Source organism: Capra hircus, chromosome 8, assembly GCF_001704415.2.
Source record: "Capra hircus breed San Clemente chromosome 8, ASM170441v1, whole genome shotgun sequence".
In the NCBI taxonomy this organism is placed as follows: Eukaryota; Metazoa; Chordata; class Mammalia; order Artiodactyla; family Bovidae; genus Capra; species Capra hircus.
Genome location: NC_030815.1, coordinates 38,066,859 through 38,090,588, shown reverse-complemented (window position 1 = coordinate 38,090,588; position 23,730 = coordinate 38,066,859). Strand labels below are relative to the sequence as shown.

General features: G+C 42.7%; 1 protein-coding gene across 1 annotated transcript in view; it reads right to left on the bottom strand.

The window, feature by feature from the left end:
* The window catches only part of GLDC (glycine decarboxylase), an 85,550-nt gene extending 69,611 nt beyond the window's left edge, over positions 1-15,939 (bottom strand). The window contains exons 1-2 of the mRNA XM_018052009.1: positions 15,408-15,939; positions 14,790-14,868 (exon numbers count right to left, since the gene is read on the bottom strand). Coding sequence (XP_017907498.1) covers positions 14,790-14,868; positions 15,408-15,662 — 334 coding nt within the window. The 5' untranslated portion in view covers positions 15,663-15,939. The remainder of the gene's footprint in view (positions 1-14,789; positions 14,869-15,407) is intronic.

Sequence of the window (23,730 nt, the reverse complement as noted above, 5' to 3'; positions counted from 1 at the left end):
AGAATTTTGAGCATTACTTTGCTAGCATGTGAGATGAGTGCAATTGTGTGGTCGTTTGAACATTCTTTGGCATTGCCTGTCTCTGGGATTAGAATGAAAACTGACCTTTTTCAGCCCTGTGGCCACTGCCGAGTTTTCCAAATTTGCTGGCATATTGAGAGCAGCACTTTAACAGCATCATCTTTTAGGATTTGAAACAGCTCAGTTGGAATTCCATCACCTCCACTAGCTTTGTTTGTAGTAATGCTTCCTAAGGCCCACTTGACTTCACACTCCAGGATGTCTGGCTCTATGTGAGTGATCACACCATTGTGATTATCTGGGTCACAAAGATCTTTTTTGTGTAGTTCTTCTGTGCATTCTTGCCACCTGTTCTTCTGCTTCTGTTAGGTCCATACCATTGCTGTCCTTTATTGTGCCTGTCTTTGCATGAAATGTTCCCTTTGTATCTCTAATTTTCTTGAACAAATCTCTAGTCTTTCCCATTCTATTATTTTCCTCAATTTCTTTGCATTGATCCCTGAGAAAAATTTTCTTATCTCTCCTTGCTATTTACAGTGTATTAGGTATTTTAAGTAATCTAGGGATGATTTAAAGTATATGGGGAGGTTGTGTGTAGGTTATATGCAAATACTGTACCATTTTATATAAGGGACTTAACAATTTTGGCATCCATTAGGGGTGGGAGGTGTGGGGTAGGGTTAGGGAAGGGGGCAGAAACCAATCTCTCCTGGATACTGAGGGACAATTGTATTCCTTGACTGGTCTTCATCACAGCCTGGTCTTGATGATCAGTTTACATTCTACTGGGGACACAGTGAGTTGATAGAATGAGTAGTCTTTGTACATCGAGCTAATGGACACTGGTGAACCACCAAGGGTAGGGCAAGTACTTGGTCATGCTTCTGAAAGTTATATGGTCTGAGAAAACTTTACCATTCACTCATCCATTGCTCATCATGACCAGATAGAAGCCAAAACAGTCTGTGACTTGAAGAACAGAGTTAAGCTGCTTCTTACTGTGATAAAATCAAGACCTCATCTAGAGATTAACATACTAAATCAGAAAGAGAAAGACAAATACTATAATATATCACTTATATGTGTAGTTTAAAAAATGATACAAATGAACTTATTTACAGAAGACAAATAGACTCATAGACACAGAAAACAAATTTTCAGTTACCAAAAGGAAAAGGGGAAGGAGGGATAAATTGGGAATCGGGGATTAATAGATATACACTCCTATATATAAAATAGATGAACAACAGGGACCTACTGTATAGCACAGGGAACTATATTCAGTGTCTTCTAATAATCTATAATGGAAAAGAATTCAGTAATATGTGTTGATATATAACTGAATCACTTTATGGTATACATTGTAAATCAACTGTATTTCAATAAAAATCAATTTTATGAAAAAAAATCTAGACTTCAGACTTTACCATTCACATTTAATGAAAACCACTTCCCAAACACACAACTTAGTGAGTGTCTGAATTATTTCTAATGTTTGTTAGCTGGTCACCATTTCTCATACCTACTAATGAAATCTTACTTCGGTCCAATCAGCAGAAGAGCCAACTCAGTGAGTGCATTTAGGATCCTAGGGTTTGAGTTAATATGTTAAGTGATGCCAAGATTCAACAGGCATGGAGAAAAGGGAAGAAAAAGGGAAAAGTCCACTATCAGAGGTCTACTGCTGAACCTGTCTGAAATGGAACACAGTAGAAACAGTCTCTAAGAGCAAGTTTGGGGTCATGATTGGTCTAAATAAAAGCCCCAATCCTAACCATGCAATGTACCCCATTGTACTTCACAACAGATTGCATTCCTTTCTTCCTTGGAAATGAATTCCTTTCTAGAGAAAATAGCGTGGGATGCTTCATTCCAAAGTGGCAGCTTTCTCCCCCCATATAGTAAGATAAGCATTTTAAAACGGCAGTTGTGTCATATGAATGCTGGACAGCACAGCCCAAGGAAAACTATGTGGACAAAGAGGAGGAAGCAAGATCAACTTCCCCCCAGAGTGAACCCCACAACCGCACACATTCCTCACTCTTGTCCTTCCAACTTGACAAAAACAGCTTCCTCCTGTAAACAGGCCCAATTCCAGTAACCATATTCCTGAATGTGAAGGACAATGAAACAAACAAGGGAAGAAATGAGACAGAATGAGAAAGGGAATGTCCATTAAAAAATACTTCAATGGATAAACAAGGTCCCACTGTTTAACATAGGGAACTATATTCAATAGCCTATAATAAACCATAATGGAAAAGAATATGAAAAACAATATAATTCATACATATACACACATAAATGTATCTGAATTATTTTACTGTACACCAGAAACTAACACAACTTTGTAAGCCAACTATACTCCAATAAAAAAAATACAAAACCACGTAGAGACACCCTGATGCCTGCCTAGGGCCTCATAGAGCAGCCAGTCCTGTGCCTTCCCAGCCATGAAAGTCCTCAATCCTTCAGCGATCTGAACAGTAAGTTCTTTTCTTGTGGAATAAATGCCTGCTTCTGACCTTGTTTACTCCTCTACCTCAGCACATTGCATAATGCCCTGGTCCTACTGTACCAGGAACAGAGTTCAGTGACCTGGGTACTACTCCCTGAGAATCTGCAGGTGGGTCTCTCACTGTTCCTGCTTCTCAGAATTCAGAATGAATGCTTCCTCCTTTCATAAGGCCACAAAAGAGCCTTTCCTTTGTCACTTTCACCTAAAATATCAAGGAGAACTCTGTACCAACCACTACTCCAAATATACTTTCTGTTAGAAAATAAGCTGATTTAGCTGTTAAATTGCTAGGTCTAGGTTTTAATTTCCCACATATGTGAACTTTGACAAAAACTGGGAAAATGTTGAGCACATAGGCTATATGGGTCAAGATACCTGTTACACTCCAACACACACACACAAATGCAAATACATACACATTATTCCCCATTCTTAACCCATTCCTCAAACACTCGATATGATGATTGTTTTTGCCACAATCATATAGGAAAATGCTTTCTTTTGCTTTTTAGACAATCTAAAAATAATATGCCTAAGTTATTACAGAGTATATATAATTGCACCATTTATATTAAAAAATTAATGTATATACATATTATATGTTAACAGAATAGCTCTGAGATGATTCTTAAGAAACTGATAAATGAGAAGGCTTCTTGCTTTTTCCTGTGTATCTTTTCACGATTTTGAGTTCAAGGCAATATGCCTGTGTTATTATTAAAAAATTTTAAATTAAAATGTTATGCACAGAACAAAATCCTCCTTGTGAAATACACTGGTGAAGATACCTACAGTCCCCACAGTGGCTGGTTGTCCTCAGAGCATTTTCCATGCAGCCCAGCAGCACCCAGAGTGGAGCAGCCACTCAACCAGCAAGAGCCATCCTCCCACTCCCTGCCCTTCGTGTGCTTGGCAAGATGCTCAGAAAAGGACTCCAAGGAAATCAGCAGGATTGAAAACCAACAAACTCATATTTGAATTTGCCCAGAGAGGCCTTTTTCTGCCAGAGGCTACAGGGAAAAGCTGGGGCTAGAATGTGAGGACAGAGACTGACTTAGCATTTTTCTTGCCAACTTGTAGATCCCTGGATTCAAAGCTGCTCAGGAACATGGGGTGGGGTCAGGGGCTCTCAGTTCAACATAAACAAGCCATGGGTGATAGCATATATCAGAATTTTCTGATTTCCTGAGTGAAAGCCAGAATTTGCCCTCTAACTCCGTCCCCATGTGCAGCCTTTCTCTAAGGTCAGCCTTTCTCCCTCCTCCATAAATAAGTGGGGTTAAGCCAGGCTTAACCCCACTTACTTAGCCCATAAACCCTACTCCCTCTTATCTGTCAAGTTTCTTTCCCTGGTGAAGAAATTGCCCAACCACAGTGTGTTGAATCACAGAATCTGTTCAGTCCAGGAAGCTAAACCAACCCATAAGCTCTGCATAATGCAGAATTTTGCTGTTGTTCAGTCGCTAAGCCGTGTCCGACTCTTGCGATTCCATGGACTGCAGACTGCCAGGCTCCTCTGTCAATGGGATTTCCCAGGCAAGAATCCTGGAGTGGGCTGCAGAGGGACATGGAAACTCTAAACTGAAAACTCTGCAAGACTGGGAGGGGGGAGCCCATCCCACGTATCAGGACGTGGTCTGGGCAGCACCACACAGGCCTGATGCCCCATCCCCAATCCTGCCAGGCTCTTTCCCATCTTCTTGCTCAGCCAATTAACACCCAGCCTCACCTAGCCCCTCATGACCCTCAGGAATTAGAACCCTCTGTCAGGTACTTCCAGCTTGGAGGAGCCAAGGCATGTCCAATCCACGTTTCTGATGGCTCTTTGTCCCTACAGTTCTACCTTCTCACCCAGGAGATACACAAAGAACACAGACATATGGAGAAATTTGTAATCCACCCCAGAATCTCACCAACTAAATTATAACCTCTTTGTGGGCAGGGGCATAATGATTTGCTAGGCATATAGTAGGTGCTCAGAAAATGCAAGTGAATGAAAATTCACCTAAACCCCCACACATAATTAGCTCAGTATTCACAACAAATCATGCGTTACAGAATCCACGAAGACAAATCAATGTGCAAATTGTTCTCACATCCCTAAAGGCACAAGCTTCAGAAAAACATTTCTAAATAGAAACTTGCAGCTATGAAGCAAGTTCTGTGAAATAAGTTCAGTGACTGCAAGAATTTCATATTTTCCAAAATTTTCTTTCCTTACTGTTTAATCAGCTAGTATATTGATGATATAGGCATTGAGAATCCTTACAAAATAAATCCCCAGTTTGCATTTTTATTAAAATACTGCACGTTTAACAAGTAAAACAAACCTCAGCAGTCAAAACCAGATCTAAGATTTCTAAAAGTAAAGCACAGTGTGATTTGGTGGGGGGGGGGGGAGGGGGGAGAGGACATAAGGAATAGAAGCCAGAGCACCTACCCTCCGACAAGCAGCTCACAACCTCACTGTTGACCAGCTTCCTTAGGGCTCTGAGTTGACTCAGGTTAGCAGGTCAGGTCCCCACTCTCATTCCCATAACGTGGTCACTGAGCTTCTACCCCAATGTGCCTCATATCTCCCAGCCTATGCGGGCCTTGAAGTCCTTGGCCACTTGACTTCACCAATCCTCCACCTCAGCTAAACTCAGACATCCCATTTCTGTTTCTGCTCCCCTGTCACTAAATGATGTTGGATGAGGGGACCCTTGCAAACTTCATAGATTCAAGGCATCAAATCTCAGCAGGGAACTTCCTTGCTGGTGGCCACCTGCTAATGCAGGGGACAGGGGTTTCATCCCTGGGATGGGATGACCCTACATGCTGCAGAGGAACCAAGCCAGTGTGCCACAACTCCTGAAGCCTGCATGCTCTTGGGCCCTCGAGCCACAACTAAGGAGCCCAAGGGCTGCAACTACTGAAGCCCACATGCCCTAGAGATAGCAAGCCACAAATACTGAGCCTGCATGCTGCAACTACTGACGCCCATGTGCCTAGAGCCTGTGTTCCACAATGAGAAGCCCATGCACCACAACCAAAGTAGACCCCACTCTCTGCAATTAGAGAAAGCCCACGCACAGCAGCTAAGACCCAACACAGTAAAGAAAAAGAACTCAACACAGTGAAAACAAACAAACAAACAAAAAAACCTCATAACAAATGTCAGCAGGTCTTCCATGCAAGGTGATTTAGGTTCCACACTACCCAGATGGTCACTTTCTCACTTTTCTAATACTCAGTCTCACCCTCTCTGTCTCTCACTCAGATCTTTAGACAGGCAGCCCCTAAACTCCTCCCACCGCAGTGTCCTAACGTCATCAGGTAGACTTTCTTCCCTCTGATCCCTAAAAAAGTTCAGAATTTGACACTAAGTCCACAAGCCCTGACTTAAGATTTATCCTTTGGCCTCTTGGATTACTTCATCTCAGGTTACTCTGCAATCCATCCTTTTCCATGCTGTTTCCCCATGTCCTGGCTTCTTTCTTCCCAATACTCCATCACTAGGAAATCTTGCTCACTCTCATTAATTCATTCAGAAGAGTCACTAAATCTGTAACTCCATTTCTAGTCTCTCTCTTGAGCTCTAGACTTGTATTTTCAACTACTGCTTCAGCTTCTTCAAATGCATATTCCACCAACACCTCAAATTCAATTCTGCTCAAACAAGACTCATAGTCTCATCTTCCTCCAGGACCCTCCTCTTCTCCCTGTTCATGCTGTTAATATCACCATCACCCCAAGACACTCAGCCTAGAAACTGACCTACAGTCCAACCTGCTGCCCCTCTGGGCCAACCACCATGTTTGTACCAAAGCATACTTCCCAGGCTACTCCCAGCCAACTACTAAGCCCAGTAGAATGAACGCAGGCCCACTTCTGTAAAGACGTGGGACTCCTCTGGAGGATGACTTTGGCTCAAAGACTCCACGCAGACTGACCAAAATTTTTTAGATCTGTTTTGCAGTCTCTGATTCTTCTTACCCAATTCTCCTTTCATCCCTCTTCTCCACCTGCGTCACAATCTAAAAGCTCCCCAGTCTTCCCCTGCTCCCACTTTTCCATCTCTAATATCCTTATAGCGACTGCCTCCCGGTAGACCTGAACTAACGCACATTTAAAATTTCACCTCTAACCTCTCCAATAAGCTCCCAGTTGGTCCCCTTGCCTGTATCTCAGAGGCACTCGGCCAAACACAATTTGAATGCATACTTCCTTCTTTAATAACTGTCAATGTCTCCCCATTACATACAGGAAAACAAATCCTTTATCACAGCTTTGGGCCCTTCATATCTTGCTTTCTATACGTCTTGGCAGCTCAATATTCTATACATAGTTTACTCACCATCCTCAAATAACCATGCATGTTCACACTTCCACCCTTCTGTTCATGCCATAACCCCAGCCCAAGCATTCACCCTATTTGTAGAACTGAGGAGCTATTCACTATCTGAATCTACAGTCAGGGATCATATCTTTATCACCCTTTACCTCCTGACTCTTGCATTCTCAGTGCCTAAGCAATATCTTATTTTCTATTGAAGTTTCTCAATAAATGAGGCATGAAAGTAGATGGAGAAGGTCATAGATGTAGATTTGGGGGCAACAGTTTATAACCCGATGGTAACAAAGGGGACTAGGCTGGGAGATTTAGGATATGAGCAAATGGCTCTATGTACCTTAACAGTCCTCAAGAGTAATGCCATATTTAAAACATGGTATAATTGATTTCATTTTTATAGCACTGAATATTTTTTAAAGTTAGGTTAAATTCATTATCATTTATAATACTAAATATATGCTAATTTAGATGAATGTGATAGTTTAAAAAATATGTTTGCAGAGGATTTTTAGGGCAGTGAAAAACCCTTTATGCTGCTATAATGGTGGCTACATGTCAGTATACATTTGCTCAATTTCACAGAATGTACAACACCAAGAGGGAACGCTAACATGAACTTTAGACTCTGGGTGATGAGGATGTGTCTCTGTAGGTCCACTGGTTGTAACAAACGTACCATTCTGGTGGAAGATGTTGACAATGAAGGAGTCTCTGCATATGTGGAGGCGAGGGCTATACAGGACCTCTCTGTACTTTCTGCTCAATGTTGCTGTGAACCTAAAACTGCTCTGAAAAGGAATGTCTATTTTAAAAAATTATGTCTATAATCTTATTTACACACTCCTCCCTTCAAAAGGTGGAAACTAATTCCCCTTCCCTTGAATCTGGACCAATCTTAATGACTCACTCTAATGAACAGAATATGATATAAACGATACTATAGGACTTTCAAGGTGAGGTTATAAAAAGGATAGCTTCTGCCTGGCTTTCCTTCTCTCTTGAATCACTGGCTCTGCATGAATCCAGTTGCCATGCTGTGAAGACACTCACTCAAGCAGAATGTGGACTGACCTGTGTGAGGAGGCACCAGGGCCTCCCACTGACAGCCAGCACCAACTTCCCAGCCATGTGAATGAGCCATCTTGGAACTGGCTCCTCCAGCTCTGGTTGAGCATCCACTAGTGTGGAACCACAACCTCACGACTGACTCAGAGCCAGAACCCCCTGGTTTAGTTGCTTCTGGATTCCTGACCTCAGAATCTATGAGGATAATAAATGTTTGCTGTTGTTTTAAGCCAGTGTTTTATAGTAATTTCTTATAAAGCAAGAGATAAGGAATAGAGCACCTTTTCCAAAGAAGAACCAATACTTCAAAATATTGTTAAAAAATAATAAAAAAAATATATTGTTAAAGAACTTCATTTATATAAAATCTTTGATGATGCTGGATGAATTCCATGATCCTTTACCAAGGTGAAGGGGAAAAAGTTGTTTTACATTTTAAGTTCTTTGTCTCAATCACATGACCTATTTGGTGCCTCATCACCTTATGTCAGCATGTTTGTATGTTTGTATGTCAAAAAATAAGAAAGCCCTGTGAAAGGATTCCAATCCAAAATGGAATCTAAGGATATGAAAATGGAGAATCTCATACCTGTTCCCTCGGAAGAATGGAACTTGAGGACTGAGAAATTGATTTCCTATAAATACCTGATTTCTACAAGGCTGGGACTTATCTCCAGACCAATGAACATCCACCAAAAATCTCTCCATAATCAAGCCAACAAACTTACTGTCTGGGTTCCAGCTAGGTGGCCCTCTCTTTGTGCTCCCTGCCCACAAACACAACCTACCCTAGACCTGCAGCTAACTTTGCAGCTTCTACAGCATGTGTCTCCCAAACTGTAATTCCTCTGCTACTCCCAAATAAACTCAAATTTCCGGTGATTTGAGCTTGCTTACCTCTTTATTTAGCTTCTTTATTCAGTTTACCTCTTTATTTAAGTTGATAGTCCAAAACATGTTAATGCTTAAAATGATACTTTACAAAGAGTGAGATTTCTCACTTGGTGCAAAGCTTTGACTAGATGGACCTTGGTTGGCAAAGAAATCTCTGCTTTTTAATACACTATCTAGGTTGGTCACAGCTTTTCTTCCAAGGAGCAAACAGCTTTTAATTTCATGGCTGCAGTCACCATCCGCAGTGATTTTGGAGCCCCAAAAGGAAAGTCTCTCACTGTTTCCATTGTTTCCCCATCTATTTGCCATGAAGTGATGGGACTGGATGCCATGATCTTAGTTTTCTGAATGCTGAGTTTTAAGCCCACTTTTCTCCTCTTTTGCTTTCATGAAGAGGCCCTTCAGTTCTTCGCTTTCTGCTACAAGGGTGGTGTCGTAGATGAGAGTGGGGTGCCTGAGTAGCCTCAGCACGGGGCTGGTCAGCAGGAAGGCCAAGTGACTGGAAAGGTGGAACTCTCAGGGCCACCCACTGACCTCTAGAAGTAGGAAGGGCACAGGAGCTGAAGAGTAAGCTCTATAAAAACAACAGATTTGATGAGTTTCTAGAATGGCTACTACATTCTTGTGCTGGGAAAGGGAGGCACCCCAGTCCCATGGGGACAAAAGCTCCTGTGCTTGGGACCCTTTCAGACCCCACCCTATGTTGTTGTTTAGTCATGTCCAACCCCACGGACTGCAGCATGCCAGGCTTCCCTGTCCTTCACTATCTCCTGGAGTTTGCTCAAATTCATGTTCATTGAATTGGTGATGGTATCTAACCATCTCATTCTCTGCCACCCCCTGTACCTTTTGCCTATCCTATGTATCTCTTCATTTAGGTATTCACCTGTATCCCTTATAACATCCTTCTAATAAATTGGTAAACATAAGGAAACATTTCCGTGTATTTCGTGAGCCACGCTAGCAAATTAATTGAACCAGAGGAAGGAATCCAACTTATAGCTCATTCGTCAGTGCTGCAATGGTAAAGAATCTGCCTGTCAGTGCAGGAGACACAAGAGACTCAGTCCCAGGGTCAGGAAGATCCCGTGGAGGAGGAAATGGCGACCTGCTCCAATATTCTTGCCTGGAAAATTCCATGAACAGAGGAGCCTGGTAACCTACCGTTGATGGGGTTGCAAAGAGGTGGACATAACTGAGGGACTGAGCACAGCAGGTCAGAAGCACAGGTGACAGTCCCGACTTGTGATTAACATCTGAAGTGGGGGCAGTCATGGGGAGTTAATATGTGAAGTCTGATGCTATATGCAGGTAGATAGTGTCAGAAGTGATTTAAATTGTAGGATGTCCCCTGAGAATTGAAATACTACTTCGTGGTGTTGAAAAATATCCCAGAATCCCCCAATCATCAGTGTAATTATTCTATTAAGAGGCCATCAAAGATGAGACTATAATAATACTCAAATAATTCTGTAATCAAGCCTAGCACATTGAATTTTGCCATCTTATTTTTCTCACTGAAGGTGCTGCCTTTTTGAGTTTTCTCCTTCTTATAATAACATATTAACACACACACACACAAAATACATAGTCAATAAAAAAGATATTGTCTTTGTTTCTATAGATAGAGGAGATATCTATAAAAGATATATTTCAACTTTTTATACTGCTTTCAGAAATCCCAGTTTTTCTATTCAACTTCACATCATTTCTGTACATTTACAGCATTTTATTCATAGTTCTTATGACATCTTGGACATTTTAACTTTTGAACTCAAGTCACATTAAGACGTAAGCCCATTGAAGAGAGTGATTATGTTTATTCATACATTTATCCTCGCAATGCCTTGCCAATAGTAAATAGTCATAAACACTTACAATTTAGGCAATAGGTTGACTGTACAAGCTTTCAGTCAGATCAGTAGGGGTCTGCCCCGTAAGAATTAATGACAAAAATATAAGGACAACAGACTACTATGAGAGTCTAAACATACAAACAGACAATGGCCAGACCATATATAACTATAAAATTTTCACCTACCACTTGCAGCAACCTGCTCAGGAAACCAATCCCCTAATCCACAATAAACCACCCCTGAGCCAGCTTGCTACAGACTAGCCTAGCAGAAAGCTGTCTTTTGCTATCTCCAGCGACAATGGCAGAAAATAAACAATAACTTCTCTAGCAATCAGCCCAAAAGAGCCAGGACTTGATTAATAACTGACAACTACACTAATCTTGGTCCCTGCTTCCAATCTAGAACTAACCAGACAAAGCTGAACAAACAGCCTTAAGCAATCACAAGGAAAATCCTGCTTTAGATGGAAGACTTGCTTTTGTTGGCCTACCTACATCTTGCTCAGGCCAACAGGGTGCTCCTGAAGGCCTTCCTACTCCTCTGTAAAACAAAAGGCTGACTTCTATAGCAAGTTCAGAATAAACAGCCTTTGCTTTTCTCCTTTGGCTGGTCTTTGTTTATTTCCAGTTGTATAAGAAGAATCCATCGGAATTATCCTAAAGATGAAATAATAATTCATATATGCTGGGATCTCAAGAAGCCAGAAATGGCCAAAGGAGAGATTTGTCACAGACTGCAGGCTGCACCTGACAACAGACTTAGTCCAGCTGAAAGATAACTGATATCCACAGCCAGGAGAATAGATGCCCTGTCGATGTCCTTGGGGTCAGTTCAGAAGAGTGGGTCACCTGGGTGACAGAGTTGCCACCTGCAGCTGCATTGCACAACACTGCACCCTTTACTCACTGCCCTCCATTAACCATTTGTTAAAATCACTCTAAACAATATTGCTTGGAACATTAGGTTGTCACAAGTCCATCAAAAGTCTCATTCTGACAGCTCAGCTGCCCAGTTCAGGTCAAATAACTTGAACATTTAAGGGTTTAGTGTTTCCTCTCCCTAATAAGCATGCTCATAATAAGCAATGTGCAATTTTATGTAAACTTGAAACCTTGCTGCTTCTGTGAAGTTACGGGCTACTTCAGTCTGGTTCACTTGAGATGACTTCACTGAAAATACTACACAGAGAAACATATCATAGCTGAAAGTGAGTGGTGTGACTCATAAAGTATTTTAAGTCTTATATTAATTACAAAATAAATAATAGTTACTGTAGAAAAATCTAGAAAAAACAAAAGAATAAAAAGAAATCTAAAATCATTCATAATGGCACCATCTGGAGAAACAAATGTTTCCATTGACATAAATCCTAGTTTTTTTCCTTTGTGTATGCCATTGGAGGGTGGGGGTTCACTTGAATGGGATGAACAAGTAGCTTTGTTTGTTTCCCTAAAGTATGGCTTACTGTGAAGATCAAGACTGAGATCAAGGCATTCTTTCAAGGCACTTCCTTACATATCCGAGGGGAGAGGGAGCCTCCTGCATGACAGCTGAACCATCCATGCTTCCCTGACTCTGTCAGCCTACTCTGTCCTGTACAATCTGTTCCCTCTGGCTACAGCAGTCTCCCCTGGCCTCATCCAACAGAGCATTACTACTCATCCTTCAACACCCAACTCTGACCCTGCACCTCTCTTACCCCTTCCCTCACCCTGGCAGTGGGCCCAAATGTTCTCAGACCTGGGCTCTCAGCCTACTGTGGCATTTCCACTAGGGCAGCTGGTGGAGTGACTCCAGTGTGTTGGGCTTGTGCACACCTGTAAACTGGATACTGAGGAAGCATCAGGACAAGGATTTTCTACTTTAGGGGACAATGAAGAGGACTGGAATGTGAACAGGGACTGCATTGTATGGGTTGAATTCTGCCTCCACTGCTTACCAGTGGTGACCTTGGGCATGATATTTACCCTCTGTATGTCATGGTTTTTGTATTTATTTTGGGCCATGCCACACACATGTAGAATCCTAGTTCCCTGACCAGAGATCCCTGCATTGGAAGCGAAGAGTCTTAACCATTGGACCACTAGGGAAGGACTGGTTTGTTTATTTTAAGTCAGAGTTGATAATGATAGTTACCCCATAAGGTTGTAATAAGGATTTAGTTAATATATGAAAAACATTTTAAAAAGAGCCCAGTACATGCTAAGTACTACATAATGGTTTGATATCATTAAGTTATAAATAAGAACCCAAGTATCACCATACTGCTTACAGCTCTCACAATCTTCTTTTATTCAGCAATGAGGGATTTAAGACATGTACTAGCTCTTAGTTTTCTCTCTACTCAGTGAACCTATATTTGGTCTAGGATTCCTCTGATTATGGCAGAACACAGGCACTCAGCTTTCGTGTGAAACCAGGTTTGGATCACGCTGCTCCACTAGTAAATGAAAACGCTTCTACTAGAGATTACCTGCACCACTTTGCTCTCCCCACGTGGAGCACATTCAATAACCATTGCAGAGTAAAACACTGATGCCTTTCTGATCCATTCTGCACCCCCATCCTCCCTATCCCCATTCCCAGCTCCCTTCTAAGAAGCAAGCTTTGTTGGAGAGCCCGTCTACTTCAGGGCAAGGGAGACTCCTGCCAGTCCAGTATTTTCTGAGTTACCTCAGTCTAACCAGATGGAAGCAGCCCCAAACTTCACAGAAGCTGGGTTTAAAGTTTACATATAAATTATAAATTACTTATAAGAAGTCTGCTTCCAAAGGAAGGGGGAGAAATGGAATCTCCTAAGGTTCAAATTATTCAGCTGGAAACAGGCAGTGACACTACAAGATAACAAGATAACCATGGCTAGATAACTTGGCCATGGTTCCTAGACTCTGATGCTCTTAAAGAACATTTTACAGTATATAGTAAAAGGGCTGACCTAAGCATTTTGTGACTTTGAAAGACTCAGGAAGAAATTTATTTGTTAAAATATTCACTGATGACTTGCTTTAAAAACATATAACTATGCTAAACATCCAGTGAATCTGACTTCCTAAAGTTGAAATAGATAAGGCTTCCAGCCATCCCCAGGTCTCAATCGGATAAAAAGTTCATATTTTCTTCTATGAACAAGGTCCCTTCCATCAGGGGAAATGGTTCAGATTTGACACCAATAAAGAGAGCAGCCCTCAGCACAGCCTGAATTATAGCATCAGTCAGCTGGGGGCTGGAACTGCTTCATAACTCAAGTTGTATACTTGAAAACAAAATAAAGCCTACTTTCCACACATCTTTTCTGTCCCCAGACCTAAAGCAAACCAATTGTCTTCTCTTCCCTTGACCTCAGAAGACATAGCATTTTTATGATTCAAAACCAGGAGAATACTTTCCTATTAAAAAAAAAAAAAATTCAGCTCTGCCTCTCCACTTGAATTGTGTGTGTGTTGTGTGAATTCTTGCTCAGTCATAGATGTCAAATAATCTTGAGACCATTAAAATATTTTTAAATATAAAATAAAATTCTAAGAGAGTCTGTGGGTAAATTAAGATTTCTTTAAAATCATTCAGACTTTAAAAGTACTGGTGCCCTTCAGTGGGTATAAATAACAAAATTTGGATCTGAGATGGAACAATTGGAAGCTACTGTGATATAAATAACCTTGAGGTAGCAGGCCAGATGTCTGGGTCTCCCATTTTTGTCACTCCCCTATTTCAAGACTGTAGGCAGTTCTTTTTTCCCTTCTGAGTATCCCGATCTGCAGAGAAGTGAGGACATCTCCCAAGCCAAAGGATGGGCGAATCATATCTGGACAGGTGCCTGGCGAGTTGGGAATCCTCCGCACTCGCTTGTGCACTGCCTTCCCCAGCCCCACCCCGCCCCCGCCCCAGGAAGTTTGCTGGCTCCTTGCGGAGGGCTGAAGACAGAGAACTATTCCAGGGAGCCGAAAATATTGCACCCTCTCCCGCCCCGTGCGGTACCCAGCACTGTTTTATCTTAATAAACATTCTCCCTCCTGAGCAATCCTGACCCACAGATGGACTTTCAGAAGCCACAGAAGACAAAACAGGCCAGAGCAAATGGAGTCTCCCGGTTACTTACAGACAGGGTCATCCATTTTCAAGGGTCTTTTCAGGCGGATGCTGGCAGGGATGGTCTTCTCGATCAGTTCATCAACGCTCTAAAATTGAAATGCAAGCTCGTGAACACTGAAGACAGAGGAAAGTGCTTCTGAGCTAAGTCACCTCTGTGTTTTGCATACACAAAGGCTTGTGGGGACTTCACTTAAACGGTCTAATTTTTAAAAAGAGTTCCTTTTTAAAAAGGACAACTTTAACAAACCAAAAATCACTCAGAGGGGGAGAAATAATTAGGGTAGTAATTCGGCCACTCTGGCTTGGATTTCGGTGGGCAATCGGGGATAACTGGATAAATCGGGAGGTCCTTCTCTTGCAAAGTTAGAGCTCATCAGCAAGGCCGAACTAGGTTGTAAAATATACGATTTTGAGGCGCGAAGAGCTGGTGGAGGAGAAAGTAAGCTGGTGGGTGAAGTCTGGGGCACGCGGACCGAGCACGCGCGCTGGCTTCCACACCAGAGCCCCGGACCAGGGTGCAGGTCCCAAGTGAAGCGAAGCGGGGCTTCTGGTGGGGGCCAGGAGGCCGTGCGGGCTGAAGGCGAGGCGGGGGTGAGGCCCGGGAGAGCTGGGTTGGGGTCCTTACCGCCAGCCCCAGGGCCTGTAGCATCTCCTTCTGGTCTTTGTCCCCGGGGCCGATATGTCTCCGAGCGAAGTCGTCGTGTCTGGGGAGGAGGCGCTCGAGGAGGCGCGAGGCCCCGGCCCCGCCGCTATCCCCACCGCCGCTACTTCTGTCACGGCCCCTCGGCGCCCACCGGGGGCCAGCTCCTCCAGCCAGGCGGCGGCCGCCCCCGACTCCGCAACCCAGACGCAGCCCCCAGGCCCTGGCGCACGTCTGCATGGTGGTCGTCACCGTCCCCTGCCTGGGCCCGCGAGGCTCAGCCGGGCTTTCTGCTCTTTTCTGGTCGTAGTCCCCTGGGTGGCGGCTGCCCCCAGGTGGCTGGAGCCCCTTCCCGAAGGATGACCGAAGGGACAGATGGATGTTCAGAGGCAATGAATGGGTGCCGCGCCGATCCCGGACACGCGCGCAAACTTGTTACTCCTCTCGAAGCACCTGCTTCGCACACTTTAAGCGTCGTTCTGGGGGTGGGCAGTGGGATAGGCCCAGTGAACGCACGGCCAATGAGAGTGAACGGAAGGGCGGGGCAGGGTCTGCCCTGCCCCGCCCCCTTTCCCTACCCCCTCCTCAGGCCCTCCGCGGGCTCCTGCTGCTCCTCGCGCAGAGCCTTCCATCCTCAGTCACCCCTGCTCCATCTCTAGTGGATGCAGGGACCGGGAGCTCCCTGCGCTCGGTGCCCGAGGGCACAGGCGAAGTGCCTGGGGGATTCAGCTGAAATGGAAGGTGATTCCGACAGGGAGGCCAAACTCATAGTTAGTCTCAATTTTAGGGTATCTCCCTGTCATACCTCGTGGAAACCAATAATGCGCAGATGAGAGTTCTTATATAGTTGTAGAATCATGAACAAGTAATCCAACCTCTGAGCTTCGGTTTCCGCATCTAACAGAGCTGGATAGTATTTAAAAAGAGATCGTACATTGAAACTACAATCATAACACTAGCCTTGAACTATTCTCTTCTCCCCTTTCCCGCCCTGCTCTCTCCCCCCGCGGGGGGCGGGGGGGGGGAGGTGGCTGTGTGTTTGTGTGTGTTATGTAAAAAAATGCAAAAGATACAAAGGTATACATTTTGCACTGTCACCTTAGTTGAAATATTATTTATACCTGGATATTTTGGAAATCTAATCTCTCTAGCTATCTCTTGAGATTTTTACCAGAATGAGCTTTCAGAATTCCAACTCTGCTAATACGAGGAAGAGTGAAGGACAGAACATTATTAGGCGTACTAAGATTAGGGAAAAACAGAACCTGTCCTCTTTCTCCTCTAAGCTTCCTCTTTCAGTCTTATTCTGCACACCCTGGGTTCTGTAACTCACAGGCACAGAGAGTAGGCAGAGAGGCAGGAAAATTGAAACCAGAAAACTATAGGCAAAATGTGTGTGTGTGTGGCAGGCCAGGTAGGGGGTGAGTGGTGAACTAGGAAGGCCTGGCTGAATATCTTTTAAGTTTTTCACTAGTTTGGAATTGAAATTACAGCCTTCATAAAAGTTGGGAGATATCCTTGGTGCTAGTTGCCATGGGATAAGACAGAAGCAGTGTGCATTTATTTCCCATTCCTGACTATTCTCTATGGATCAGAGGGGCTGGAAGTGCTCCAGGCTTCTAGATGTTAGTCTTCTGTCAACAAGATACACTTGTGTGAGAATTGGAAAATGGAATAAAAGTAGAAACCATTTTCTTGTTTTTCTGACAGCAGCAGAGAGATGTATGGATGGCAGCAGACATGAAGTGATTCCTTACCAGCCATCCATGTTTGTGCAGCAAGGCAGCTGTGTTCGCCAATGGAAACATCCTGTGATTTTCCAACCTAGGAAGCAGCAGAAGTTTCTCGCTGTCCTGGACTAGAGCTTCAGTGGTTGACCTGAAGATAATGGTGTTCTATCTACCCTGGTGGCAGATTAAAGCATCTGCCTGCAATGTGGGAGACCCTGGTTTGATACCTGGGTGAGGAAGATCCCCTGGAGAAGGAAATGGCAACCCACTCCAGGATTCTTGCCTGGAGAATCCCATGGAGGAAGGAGCCTGGTAGGCTACAGTCCACGGGGTCGCAAAGAGTCGGACACGACTGAGCTACTTTACTCACTCATCTACCCTGTCTCTTGCTTTTCCAGTCCTTCCAGTGATTCTACATGCACCTATTCCTGGTACTTTAATCCAGGTATTGCTTGAAATATTTTGAGTGTTTTGTTTGTTTTCCTAAATAAACTTTTACAAAGACTTAGCGGAACCCAAAAGTAGCTTTAAGATAGTAATCTTAAAGCTTAAAGGGATTAGCTATCTGGCCCAATTCTGTTTGAAGTCAATGATAATGTTATCACTAGTGGAGAATGAGATCATGATAGTCTTAGGCAGAAATGGTAAGTTATTTAAATTATCAGTCTGGGGCTTCCCTGGTGGTTCAGTGAAAAAAGAAACCGCCTGCCAATGCAGGAGACATGGGTTTGATCCCTGATCCAGGAAGATCCCACATGCTGCAAAGCAGCTAAGCCCTTGTGCCACAACTATCGAGGCAGCACTCTAGAGTCCCGGAACCAAAACTACTGAAGCATGAGTGCCCTAGAGCCCATGCTCTGCAACTAGAGAAGCCACTGCAAAGAGAAGCCACACATCACAACTAGAGAGTAGGCCCTCCCTGCTAAAACTAGAGAAAATCCCGCACAGCAACAAAGACCCAGCACAGCCAAAAATAAAATAAATTAATTAAAAATATAGATAACAGTGGGCAATAAATTTCCTATTGAAGACAAGTCTTTGCTACACCAAACAGTTGCTAGGTTAGACACTTCTGGTGGGAATGATATAACAAGGACTATAGAGAGGGTAAATTGCTTCTGAATGCCATGGAGAGTCTATCCAGCAAAATGACAGATCAGGGGCTTCTCTGGCAGTTCCAGTGGTTAAGACTTCACTTTCCAATGCACAGGGTGCAGGTTCAATCCCTAGACAGGGAGCTAGGATCATACCCCCCCCAAAAAACAAAAAAAAACAGAAGCAATATTGTAACAAATTCAATGAAGACTTTAAAAAATTATTTTTAATTTAAAAAATGAAATAACTTCTCAGAGAACTAGAGAATTTCAAGCTCTATAACTTCTGTAGCTTCAGGGAGAAAGTGAGTGAAGTTGCTCAGTTGTGTCTGACTCTTTGCAACCCCATGGACTGTAGCCTACCAGGCTCCTCCATCCATGGGATTCTCCAGGAAAGAGTACTGGAGTGGGCTGCCATTTCCTTCTCCAGGGGATCTTCCCGACCCAGGGATTGAACCCGAGTCTCTCACGTTGTAGGCAAACGCTTTACCCTCTGAGCCACCACAAATCAGACTCACTGTTTGATCCTCCTGATTACCAAATTATCATAAAAGTTGAATTTACAGCTTTATTAGGGCTCATATGTGAAAGTTTGGGATTAATTTAAAACCCCAAGACTTGGAATGGGGACATCGTGGTAATTTGGGTTGAATTTGATTATCTTAAGCCCTCAAATCCCACTGAGTCCCCTTTGCCACCTGAAACACTCCCTTCTCCCCTCTTTGAGATGCTGGCAATTCCTTGCCTCCCTTGCCTTCCCTTGCTTGAAGATTCTGTAATGGCTTCAGTAAAAATTCAGCCTTACAGAGGTATGCCAATGCTTCTTTACCTCTAGATCCACAGGGAGAGTCAGATTGCAACATACTCTAGGAAGGTGAGTAAGATGTCTGACACCAGAGGAGACACTTACGCAGGGCAACAGTTGTAAGACATTGCTAAAGTACATTAGTGTTGGAGGATTTCTCTGTAGCGGTGAGTTCTAGACCAAAGAAGAAGGAATATAAAATCGAAATTATTCGTGTGTTTGCAGCACTAGATATTCTGGATTTAGTGTATTAATTCAATCAGTTAGGAGTGGCTCTAAGGGTCTGCTGAGTTCATTGACTGAAATCGGGCTCAAATTATTATTGTTGTTGTTCAGTCGATGAGTCGATGTCCAACTCTTTTGCAACCCCAGGGATGGTAGGACTCAACGCTCCTCTGTCCATGGGATTTCCCAGGCAAGAATACTGGACTGGGTTGCCATTTTCTTCCCTAAGGGATCTTCCTGACCCAAGGATCTAACCTGAGCCTCCTGCATCAGTAGGCAGGTGTGTTTTTTTTTGTTTTTTTGTTTTTTTTACCATTGAGCCACCAAAGAACTCAATTATTGCCTTCATTAAATTAGATACTAGAACTTTCTTGGCTTAATAAAGAAGAAAGGATCCAAAGACATCAGAAGAGGGAACTCCCTGGCGGTCCTGTAATTAGGACACTCCGCTTTCACTGCTGAGGACGTAGGTTCATTCCCTGGTTGGGGAATTAAGATCCCACAAACTTCACGGCCAAAAAAGAAAAACTGGATAACTACATGTAAAAGAATGAAATTAGAATACCCCCTAACACCATACACAAAAATACCCCCTCAAAAAAATAAATAAACCCAAACGAATTAAAAATCTAAATGTGAGGCTGGTCACTATAAAACTCTAAAAGGAAAATATAGGCAGAGCATTCTTTGACATAAATTGTAGCAAGATCTTTTTTGACTCATCTCCTAAAGTAATGAAAATAAAAACAAAGATAAACAAATGGGACCTAATTAAACTTAAGAACTTTTGCACAGCAAAGGAAACCATAAACAAGATGAAAAGACAACCCTCAGAATGTGAGAAAATATTTGCAAATGAAGCAGCAGACAAGGGATTAATCTACAAAATATACAAACAACTCACGCAGCTCAAAAAAAAAAAAAAAAACACACACACACACAATCAAAAAATGGTCAGAAGACCTAACTATACATTTCTCTGAAGAGGACATACAGATGGCTAAGAGGCACCTGAGAAGATGCTCAATATCACTAATTATTATTGTTCAGTCACTAAGTCATGTCTGACTCTGTGACCCCGTGGACTGCAGCATGCTAACAACCTTCCTGTTCTTCACTATCTCCCAGAGTTTGCTCAACTCCATTGAGTCGGTGATGCCATCCAACCATCTCATCCTCTGTCATCCCCTTCTCCCCTTGCCCTCAATCTTTCCCAGCATTAAGGTCTTTTCCAATGAGTCAATTCTTCACATCAGGTGGCCAAAGTATTGGAACTTCAGCTTCAGCATCAGTCCTTCCAATGAATACTCAGGGTTGATTTCCTCTAGGATTAACTAGTCTGATCTCCTTGATGTCCAAGGGACTCTCAAGAGTCTTCTCCAACACCACAGTTCAAAAGCATCAGTTCTTCGGCGCTCAGCTTTCTTCACAGTCCAACTCTCACATCCATACATGACTACTGGAAAAACCATAGCTTTGACTAGATGGACCTTTGTCGGCAAAGTAATATTTCTGCTTTTTAATATGTTATCTAGGTTTGTCATAGCTTTTCTTCCAAACAGCAAGTGTATTTTAATTTCATGGCTGCAGTCACCATCTGTGGTGATTTTGGAGCCCTGTCTGCCACTGTTCCCACTGTTTCCCCATCTATTTGCCATGAAGTGATGGGACTGAATGCCAAGATCTTAGTTTCTTGAATGCTGAGTTTTAAGCCAGCTTTTTCACTCTCCTCTTTCACCTTCATCAAGAGGCTCTTTAGTTCTTCTTTGCTTTTGGCCATAAGGGTGGTGTCATCTGCACATCTGAGGTTATTGATATTTCTCCTGGCAATCTTGATTCCAGCTTGTGATTCACCCAGCCTGGCATTTCACATGATATACTCTGCATATAAATTAAATAAGCAGGATGATAGTACACAGCCTTGACATATACCATTCCCAATTTGGAACCAGTAAATTGTCCTGTGTCCGGTTCTAACTGTTGCTTATTGGCCTGCACCCTGATTTCTCAGGAGACAGGTAAAGTGGTCTGGTATTTCCATCTCTTAGGGAAATGCAAATCAAAACTACAATGAAGTATCACCCCACACGGGTGAATAGCCATCATTTAAGAAAAAAAATCTGCAAACAATAAATGCTGGAGAGGGTGTGGAGAATTGAGAACCCTCTTGCACTGTTGATTGGACTGTAAATTGATACATCCACTATGGAGAACAGAATGTAGGTTCCTTAAAAAACTAAAACTAGAACTACCATATGACCCAGCAATGCCACTCCTGGGCATACACCTGAAGAAAACCATAATTCCAATATACATACACCCCAATGTTTATTGCAGCAATATTTACCATCATAGCCCAGACTTCGAAGCACCCTAAATGTCCATCAGCAGAGGCAGGGATAAAAAAGATGTGGAACATGTATACAATGGAAAATTACTCGGTCATTAAAAGGAACAAAACTGCCATTTGCAGAGACATGGATGTACCTAGAGACTGTCATATAGAGTGAGGTAAGTCAGAAAGAGAAAAATCTCATATATTAATGCATACATGTGGAATCTGGAAAAATGGTACAGATGAACTTATTTGCAAAGCAGAGACGAAGATTTAGAGAACAAACATATGAACTAACATGCAGAAGGGAAAGGGAGGGTGGGATGATGAATTGGGAGACTGGGACTGACATATATACACTACTGTGTATAAAACAGGCTTCCCAACAGATAACTAATGAATACCTGCCATATGGCACAGGGAACTCAGTGCTCTGTGGAGACCTAAATGGGAAGGAAATCCAAAAAAGAGGGGATATATGTATATGTATATCTGATTCACTCCACTGTACAGCATAAAATAACACAACATTGTAAAGCAATTCTACTCCAATAAAAATTCAAACAAAAACAAAGACTTGGTGAGATAAGAGTGTTGGATTCATCAAGTGCAATGTACTCTTCAACCCTTTCAGTGTATTCCTCAGTAAGGCATAGGGGACAATAACTTTACCTAAAGAAATCCATTGGTTCAAGAGGAGCAGCCTTATTCTTGAGAAGTTCTGTACTTCCTGTGTCCGCACATCTAGAGATGATGGTGGAAGACGTCACTTTTGAAATGGGCCCCCTGACTTCAATGATAATGATGGAGTTAGAGAGCTAATCAGACTTGGTCCACAGGGATCTTTGGTGTTCACTAATTAATAAGCAGTCTATGAAAATCTTAATCTGGTGAACCAAAATTTGATATGTCACCCAAATAAGCAACCTAGACTCTCAACTAGTTCTCTTACTTTAGTTGGTTTTGTAGACCCACAGCATCTTAGATGATGAGGATCTTAAGAAAGAATCCTTGAGAAAAGACTTTCTGACCCTGCTATAAGTATATACTGTAAGTCTTCCTCCTAAACTCCTCCAAAGATAGCTGTGGCCGTTTTCCAAGTGTAATGGTTAACCTTATATATGAATTTTTCCTGGGCCACAGTGCCCAGATATGTGGTCAAACATTATTCTAGATGTTTCCATGAGAATGCTTTTGGATAAGTTAATGATTTAAATCAACTGACTGCGTAAAGTAGACTGCCTGCCATAAAGTGAGTGGGCATAAACTAACCAGCTGAAACCCTGAATAGAATGTAAGATGTATCTCCTCTGAGCAAGGGGGAATTATGCAGAAGACAGCCTTTGGATTTGAACTGCAACATTGGCTCCATCCTGATAGCCTTTGGACTTGAGCAGTGGCTCTTCCCTAAGTCAGCAGCCTACAAGCCTGCTAGGGCAGGTTTTGGACTCACCAGCCTCTGTAATATCATGAACCAATTCCTGGTTATATATATATATATATTCTCTTCCTCTCTCTCTCTATATATATATATATAGATATGGATATAGATAGATAGATAGATATGCAATGGGCATGAACTTGGGCAAACTCCAGGAGATGGCGAGAGACAGGGAGGCCTGGCATGCTGCAGTCAATGGGGTAGCGAAGAACTGGACACAACTGGGTGACTGAAGAACATCAATGTGTATATACATGCATATGTAATTGATTCTGTTTCTCCAGAGAACCCTGACTAATAAGTCAAAGAATGGAAAATCCCCAGACTTTGGGTGGATTACAAGAACTTTGTTCTAAGGTAATGCTAAGCCTTGCAGTGGAGAAGGAAATGGTAACCCACTCCAGCATTCTTGCCTAGGAAATCCCATGCACAGAGGTGCCTGGTGGGCTACTTTTTGCCTGGGGTTGCAAAAAGTCGGACATGACTTAGTGACTAAACAACAACAAACCTTACAGATCCAAACCAAATCACTCTAGTTCACACATCACAGTGAGATGTTACGAAAGTTAGATTATAAATGGAGATTTGGGATTTCTGGTTTCAGTTCCATTGTATAAAGAGCATGGAAGCCATGCCTCCTGTTCTTACAACAAGAAAAAGGTAAACAAACTAACTTTT